Consider the following 8,453-nt stretch of genomic DNA (forward strand, 5'->3'; position numbering starts at 1 on the left):
GTGTATTCCTTTCACAGAAGCGGAAACAGTTGACGAGCCTTCACAAAACACGCGCGGATTTGGCCCCCGCACGCAAGCAAAGGCTCCCAGCGGGGCCCACGCGTCATCGCCAGGGGTTTCGAAACCGCTCGCACCGCGTCACACCGAACGCAGGTGCGTGGAGCGTTTATCCCGGCCTGAGATGAGAAAAGAGAAATATATTGCGACGCCGAGGCGAGGGCGAGAGAGAATCCCAAGGCGGCAGGCTGAGACCCTCTCGTCTCCACCTCCTCCTGCTCCCTCCCTCCCTCCCTCCTTCCTTCCCTTTTTATTTTCTTTCTTTCCTCTCGGGAAATCTCCCCGTCTTTTGATTCAAACAAGGCACCAACAATCTCTCTCTGTCTGTCCCTCTCGCGCATAAACAACGCCAGGAGCCGTCCCCGCCTTGTCCCCTCGATAAACCCCTCCCTCCTCGGCCGGTCCATGGCGTCGTCGACTGCCGGTGCGGGGGCCGCCGGCGGAGGGGGCGGCAGGAGCAGGGACATAAGGCTGACGGTGCAGGAGGCGGCCAAGAAGCTGTCCCTGTGGCACACGGCCACGTTCCGCCCCATAACGACCCACGACGACCTGGAGCCCATCCTCGCCGCGGCCGGCTTCGTCGCGCTGCCGCTGCCGCCGCCGCCCGAGCCGCCCCAGCAGCAGGATCAGCAGCAGGTGCGCTGGAGGGAGTACGCCTTCCTGGGCTGCGGCGGCGGCGGCGGCGGCGGTAATGCGGTGGTGGGGTGGCTGGGCCCGCGGCCGCGGCTGCCGTACCCGCGCGTGGACGCGCTGCACATCCGCACGTACCAGGCCTTCCTCGGTGCCGTCGAGGTCTACCTCGGCGCCGCCCGTGTGCCCAACCTCTTCCACGTCAGGTTCGTGAGTATCTCTATCCCTCGCCCCCTTTTTCTTTTCCGCTTATAATATTCGCACCAGAATAGGAAAACACAAACACGGAGGGAGGGCTTGCAAAATATGCTCGGCCAAGAAACCCATGAAAACATTGTCAGCGGCGGGCATGCCCAGCTGCGAGCCCAGTCCTCTGCCCCTGCGCCGGCCTGCCCCAGTGTTTGTTCGGTTCCATTGACCCACGCCCACGCCCACTGCCGGGCCATCCTTGCCCTCTCAAGTCTGAAATGATTGCAGACACAGACACCCTCGTCTCGGCCTTCTGAAAAACTTCAAAAAGCGCACACCGCGCAGGGCCTCGTCCTGCTGAAACGCACACCCTTGTTCCCGTGGAGTTACTGGTGAAGTGAAGCTATGCTTATTCTGTAAGCCAAGGATGCAAAGTACTAGTAACTGTCTTCCGCGGGCAAACACTACCGTATACGTCGGCCGTATTTATTTACAAGGTTCCAAATTATAGCTTGGGCTCTCGTCTAGAGGACGTTGACAAGTCCCGTACGCGATCTTCCGGTTGCAAACCGTCAGTCCATCTTCTACTATCTTTGATGATTGATGTGTTTTGCAGTCCGTCTGTTCATTTTGTGTCTGCTTTGTTTGTTTCTGTCTCGGTGAGGAGTAGGCTCTTAGCGCCCTGCCAGAACTGCTTGGCATCACTAATGCCACACCGTCCCGTGGATTGCAGCACTCTCACCTACTCATCCATGAGTGACCTATGCTTGAGTTTCCAAGACCGTGCCAAAAGTATACCATTCCCTTTGTCGGTCGCTCGATAGGGGGTTTCTAGAAGTCTCTATGAGGGTAGGCGAAGGTGACGGCTGAGTTTTACGAGCTCGGTGCGACGTGGTCACTGTTGATCCAATTCAGTCCGCCAAAGATGACGTTGAGGGTCGCCACATTGGCTCACATTGTGGCCAACTACGTGATGTCAATAGCTTGAACATGCCACTCAAGTATATCACATTCTTAATATCAACCCAATCCAAATCTGCTTGCACTTGCTCCTTATAAAGAGCCTACTGTATGGTCCAGCAACTAAATTGGTAGCCCAACTTCGTAGTCTCGACTGATAAAGTATCAAAGAGATAAAATTTGTGAGAACTAAGGGTGGATTGTAGTCGGAGTTGTCCAACCAAAAAACTGGCGTTGTCTAGTAGAATGGGAGCCAAATCTTTAGAGCCACACCAAGATTTTCACCTGCAGTTCTGATTTCACGCCCGCACACTGGCGCAATGGAGGGAGCTAATTCCCTTGCCAAAATATTAGTGCGCCCTATTTTGGTAAGTCCGACGCAGGCGGAATCCAAAAAGGCCCTAAAACAAGAAGTAATAATTTTGCACATATTTTCCTTAAAAAACTAGCTGCTAAGTGGCACCTGTCATATTTCATTATTTTGGGTATCATTATACCTTTTTTTGAAATGTCGTGCATTAAACTAACACACATGCACTTCAAATTTATGGAAACTAATCATAAAAAATAAGAGACCAACAAGGACTAGCTCCTGCAGCTAATTATTAAGTACTCCCTCCGTTCCTAAATATAAGTCTTTTAAGATATTTCACTATGAGTCTACATACGGAGCAAAATGAGTGAATCTATACTCTAAAATATGTCTATATACATCCGTATGTAGTTCACTAATGAAACCTCTTTAAAGACTTATATTTAGGAACGGAGGGAGTAGAAACAAGCAGGCACACGCCCTGCGGATCACAAGGCTTGAACGTGGGTGGTGGCTGGGCGGGCAGGGCCGCACACCACTAGCCAACTGGTCGACACCCAGTTCTATGAAAACTCATCAGGGCTTATTCAACAAATCATAATTTAAAGCTTTGTCGGGGCATAGTGTTGCGAGTGGCAAAAGATTTATGGGTCAAATGGGAAGTATTTAGTGGGACGATAGTACAATATGTGGGAAATGATCTCGATGTAATATCGATAAAGGAGACAATTAGATATATAATACAAATTAAGTAAGTCGGTTGTATTAACATACTTGATATAATGTCAATAAGTTGATTATATTTGAATAAATAGATAAATTTAATGAAAAGAATTGGGAATAATATCGTACCAATTTGATCAGTGTACCAAAGGCACAGGATCTACTACTGCTCCAACAATCAACTCAATGGATTTATTTCAGTATTGAGTCCATATGGTGTCGGCCATTGTCGGTGCCCATGAGTTAATTGAGTTTTTGTTAAGCTTTTAACCCTATAATGCTCGACTCAAGGGACAAGCATCTTGTTAAATAATTCTGCTGATTCAAAACACTAGTAGCTAAAAAAATAACTACTTAAGTATTTCAAGAAAATGGGTACGTGTTAGACATCATATTTATTTGCACAATGGCGGATTATTAGATAAGTCAATATGAGTAAATTACTAAATTTCCTTGAAGTTTCTTGTTTGTATGCTTTGTACATTAGTTTTGGGACCTGTTTGATCATTCCAGGTTATGAGACTTCTTGTCGACCCATGTTGGTGCCTACCATGGTGCAAATTAGAAGATTCTTAAGAAATAAAATTAACATACTAGGTGTCATTTTGTTTTCAAACTGATAAGGACTCTATTATTAGATACTGGAAGCGAAATTATCCCATACCAACTAAATAGAAGACCTACGGAGATACGCCATTGTTGTTTAGTTATGTTGGGTACCTTTTAAATTCTACCCATTTCTGAACACATATGATATTCAGCTTTTGTCGATATCGAGACATACTTCATTTGAAATATAGACATAAATCCAAAGTACTTTATTATGCTACATCAATAGTTGCCCAATTGTGTCTCCTACCCTGGGTTTCTTTTTATTCCGGTCCGCAAAAATTGAAACTGATCAGAAACTGAAAATTTTGGTGACCTCCGAAAATAACCGATAGCATCCATTTTTTTAATTTAAAATAATAATAATGTAAAATGGCTTTGTATACCGAGATAGTCATAACCAACCACTTGTCCTAGCGGTAGGCAGCGCTGCCTATCATCCTTACGTCTCAGGTTCGATTACCCTTGTTTGCTATTTGAATGTTTTTTGCCTTATTCAAGTTTACTAAAAAGTTCAGTCGCGGTTGCGTTAGGATGGGATCGAACGCACGACCTTCGATAGGTTAGTAAGCAAGCTGACCAATTGACCAGAAAGTACTTCACGTTCTCAATTGTTTAAAAATTATATAATTTGACAATAAATGTTTCTGAATTTAAAATCCGTTTGAAAGTTTTGGATGAAGAAAATCCGAAATTTTCGGAAACTGGATTTTCCGGCCCCTCCTAAAAAAATTGGAATAAAAAATATTGCTCTTACCTCCTTTCTTATTAACCTTTTTATCCTTTTATGTATGATCTTCTAACTTGTCATATCAACTCTGTAGATTTTGTACCCTCCCCCCCCCCCTGTCTCCCCAAACAAAGAAGTAAATTGATTGTTTGCAAATGCCAAAATGATGAAGATATTGAAAACTTTCATAAAAATTGTAAATTTTAGAAGACATGTATATGTGATTGATATATGCACAAACACACAATGAATACCGAGCTAATATACCAACTCTATATTTAAGTACATAATGCAGTTGAACATTATTTTTTTCTATAATAAATATTTTACTGCACTTAGTATTCCTGCATGTGCACTTGTATTGTTGGTGACTTTCTTGCTGAAGTTCACAAATTTTTTTGTTCCGAGGTGGAAGCAGGTGAGCTCGAGTGCAACTCCTAGTTACCGCTAGCCCGCCATGCATGTCATAGAGCTACATCCTGGCCTGGGTGCATCCCAGATGTAAATTATCACCTTGCTGTAAAGAGGACTATAAATATCTTGATCAACATGATTTTGAATTAGCATGGGACATGTTCCTGTTATTTTCCTTCCAAAAAATTCTAATGACATAGGCACAGACATAGGATATATCTGATGAATCTTTTGAGTTGAACTATGGTGATCAGTGTTTACTTTTCCTCGTGTGTTCCTTTCATGGAAGCTAACCTGAATATAATAATAACTAAGTCTGATTAGTTCATTTATTGTCCCCTCAGATGCATGCCAGTGACGACGAAGCAGGACAGGGTGTTCGACAAGGTCTTTCGGGCTATGAGGAACGACCAGGATGGTATCATCGTTTACAGGGACGGCACCCTTGACGAAGCCACATTCGCCGCTGTTTGTAGTGAACACACCCCCATCGAGGACGTCGGGTACCACGTCATCCCTGGCAGTGTTTGCAGCGAGTTCGGCTACCTTCGGCACAGCAAGATCCATGGTGGTAACTTCGATGAGGAGACCTGCAAGGGCTGTCCAGGCCACAAGGATGTCGTGCGGCTCAAGGACCTCTCCCCCAGATCCTGCAGAAACATGTGGGTCTAGGCAAGATTGGCCTCCAGGATTTCTGTTATGATCGATGGAGATGGGCAAATCCGTTCCGAAAACTAGATGAGAAGTAGCCAGCTAGTGGCTTGTTAGCGAGGCTTGAGACTGGTGGATGATATATGGTGGTGTCTGTTGTGTTGTGCCTATTGATTCGTTTTTCTCCATGTTTTGTGTGATCTGCTGTATGCCTGCATCATAAGGCAATAAGTTTTTTCAGCACAATAAGGTTTATAGAAATGTCTGTAGCTGGATTTGTGATCAAGAAGAAAATAAGAAAAACCCTAATGGTTACCATTTAGGCATTTACAGTTATATGCTACTCCCTCTGTTCCTAAATACTTGTTGTAGGGGAGAACTAACTAGTTCTCTCCAACAAGTATTATGGTACAGAGAAAGTAGTATCTAATAATTCTTCCGTGTTTATCTCTGATCATTTTGACACCCCATGCATCCGTTCGATAGCTCAGCAGTTTGTTAACAGGTGTAATTACTCTGCTGATGGGGCAGCTTTTTTTTTGTTGGATTGCATCATTAGCCTTTTCTCTGAAGTGGCTTTGCATCGTTAGATTGGAATCAATTGAAAGCAAACAATTGACTACCGTTCAACATGTAGAATAAAATGAAGATGATGTGATGATTCAGAGCCCATGATCTCTGCTAGTTTATCATGCCGGCGAAGCCAAGGCAAGAAATACCAAACTTGCACCGTGGTCCATTTGCTGTCGATCTCACACGGCCCTCTTTAATTTTTCCCTCCCTTCCATCCCATGGCTTCTTTTACCTTTTGCGCTTTTGCTCTTTTTGTTACCATTAGGTCCTGCAGATCTTCAGACATTCCAAACTGTATTCCAGGTCCAGCTAGCCAGGGTACACCTCAAAAGCAAGCTTAGCTTGGACTCGTCAATGGCGTTCATGTCACCGCCAGGCCGAGATCCTCTCTACGACCAATGGCTCTTTCTTGAACCAGATCGGTCTGTACGTGACTGTAGCTAGCACATGGTGACATGAGACGCCGAAAGAGACATTGCACATATTTTTGCATCTCCTAGATATGCAACTGATCAAGGCTGAAATCAACATTGAGAGTTGAGCTTGGTGATTACTAAACTGGCTAGTTGCAGTTAGTGAGACACCTAGCTAGGCCTCGATCGATACGATCGACCACCGGTCGCGCTCTTCTCCATGTAGACCTAAGCTCCCTTTAGTAAAGCAGCTTAGCTAGGTCTTGTAGCTAATAGCTTCAAAACACCAGGGAATCTCTTGGGCACCGTCTTTAACCTTTTCCCTTCATCACATCCTGCCGGTGGCTCTTTTTGCTTTTGCCTAACTTGTTCACCTGCTGCTTCTGCTATAAGAGCCCTGCTCCGTCGGCCTCATCTTGGTCCCTTCTTCTTCCTCTTCTTCCCATCGTCTCGAAAGTGGTGTAAGCAGGATAGATCGTCGGTTCATCCATGGAGGTATGGCTTGCTATTTAATCTCACTCTGATCGCAATCTAAATGTGCCTCTTTTGGTCGTTGTTCACTTAGATGATGTAATTCAGGGAGGTTGCATTAGTTTCTACTTTCTATCTGTAAAATGATGCCGTGATGATGAGCATGCATTTTCAAGACGAGTGTGCTATACATGTATCCTTTTAAACATTGCATCGTGGAATTTGACAACAATATAACTATAGCAATAATGCATGTTGATTGCAAGTTTAATATGGCTCATATCACCTTACAGTCCCCTGAAAAACATCATATATAGCCATATAGGTGGGCAGATTAATTACTACTTCTCCCCATCTCAAAAATATTCATGCAAAAAGAAACTAAGAGAACAATTAGTTAAAAAAAACGTTTCCCAGTGTATATTTTCCATGTACTTTTCTCATGATGATCCAGTGCATGTGCATGCATGCGTAACCTGCGCTCATTCCCTGATTTCCCCCATGCACGCAGAGCACCGAGCTGAAAGTGGAGATGGTGGCGCTGCATGAGAAGAGGGTACGGAAATGCCTGTCCAAAGTGAAAGGTAAAAACTCTCCTAAAACTAAAGTCATTTCATTACACCCATCATCCATCCATGGAGAGATCTGAACAACCTGATGATGCGTCGATCCTTTCTCTTTTTAACAAAGCTAGTCATGGATGTCTTTCTCACTGTAGCTAGCCATGGTTGAATGATCGGCTTCGTTGTGTGCGCAAGCAATGACCAGACAAGCAATAAGACTCTTCCTCTATCTCAAGAATTGTTGATGGATTGGTGTTTGCGTGCAGGGGTGGAGAGGGTGGAGGTGGAGGCGAGCATCCAGAAGGTGGTGGTGACGGGGTACGCGAACCGGAACAAGATCCTCAAGGCGCTCAGGAGGGTGGGGCTCAGGGTGGAGCTCTGGTCGCCACGGAACGAGCTGCTCAGCGCCTACGCCGCCGGGAGCTTCGCCTTCAACAACTACGGCTTCTTCTGATCGATCTCATCCGACGACCGACCAACGAGATGCATGCTAGTTGCATGATGATGTCGGCGACGTTGAACCACCATGTATAAACCGGATCTGGGAGCTTGCTTGGTGTTTCTTCTTTCTGTTTTGCTTTATTATCTGCTTCGGATGGTTTCTTTTTCCTCTTACGTGTATATATATGTCACATTTTTTTCCCTACTTTGAGGGTGGTCAACCAGGCAGATGTGTGAGATGCCTTGGAGGCATGGGATTAACTTTGGTGGCAAAGATGCATGACGCAAGATTCCAATGTTACCATGTTGAGAGATCAACCAATCACGAGAAAGAAAAAGTCGAGAGGAGGTTATCCATACTCGTCACTCAAATAATCCTTTTGTGTGGTTACCTATTTTAAGTACCGGAATCAGGCTCGCTGTCGACAACCCCCGTCGGCATATATGAACGTATGCCAACGACCCAAAGAAAACCGTCGGCATACCTCCCTCTTTGCCTACGGCCGCCGTCGGCGTATGCGGGGCCGTCGGCATAGGCCGATCTACGCCTACGGTGGTCGTCGGCATATATGTGGGCACAACCACCCGGTGGTTCACGGTCGTCTAACGCCGTCAAACATATGCATACGGCCCTAACGGAACCTGTCGGCATAGCTGATTTTGTCCATGTCATCAATCCACGGCAGAACCACGTCATTGATTCGAGGCGTTCACCG

General features: G+C 45.4%; 2 protein-coding genes across 2 annotated transcripts; both read left to right on the forward strand.

Moving 5' to 3' along the window:
- Positions 1 to 225: 225 nt before the first annotated feature.
- LOC123408960 lies at positions 226 to 5,591 on the forward strand. Its single transcript, XM_045101979.1, has 2 exons — positions 226 to 893; positions 4,970 to 5,591. The coding sequence occupies exons 1-2, from the start codon at positions 463 to 465 to the stop codon at positions 5,295 to 5,297; spliced, it is 759 nt and encodes a 252-aa protein (XP_044957914.1). The 5' UTR covers positions 226 to 462; the 3' UTR covers positions 5,298 to 5,591.
- Positions 5,592 to 6,627: 1,036 nt separating this feature from the next.
- On the forward strand, positions 6,628 to 7,942 carry LOC123412550 (heavy metal-associated isoprenylated plant protein 28-like). Its single transcript, XM_045105501.1, has 3 exons — positions 6,628 to 6,757; positions 7,245 to 7,317; positions 7,563 to 7,942. Exons 1-3 carry the CDS (start codon positions 6,752 to 6,754, stop codon positions 7,748 to 7,750), a joined length of 267 nt encoding a protein of 88 aa, XP_044961436.1. The 5' UTR covers positions 6,628 to 6,751; the 3' UTR covers positions 7,751 to 7,942.
- The last annotated feature ends 511 nt before the right edge of the window (positions 7,943 to 8,453 follow it).

The sequence above is a fragment of the Hordeum vulgare genome, chromosome 7H, assembly GCF_904849725.1.
Source record: "Hordeum vulgare subsp. vulgare chromosome 7H, MorexV3_pseudomolecules_assembly, whole genome shotgun sequence".
Lineage (NCBI taxonomy): Eukaryota > Viridiplantae > Streptophyta > Magnoliopsida > Poales > Poaceae > Hordeum > Hordeum vulgare.

What these genes read in the sequence shown, in the direction of transcription:
- LOC123408960 (XM_045101979.1), top strand. Translation starts at nt 463, where the DNA reads ATGGCGTCGTCGACTGCCGGTGCGGGGGCCGCCGGCGGAGGGGGCGGC. An exon ending in CCCAACCTCTTCCACGTCAG is followed by an intron (nt 894 to 4,969) that starts GTTCGTGAGTAT and finishes TTGTCCCCTCAG; the next exon opens with ATGCATGCCAGTGACGACGA.
- LOC123412550 (XM_045105501.1), top strand. An exon ending in ATGCCTGTCCAAAGTGAAAG is followed by an intron (nt 7,318 to 7,562) that starts GTAAAAACTCTC and finishes GTTTGCGTGCAG; the next exon opens with GGGTGGAGAGGGTGGAGGTG.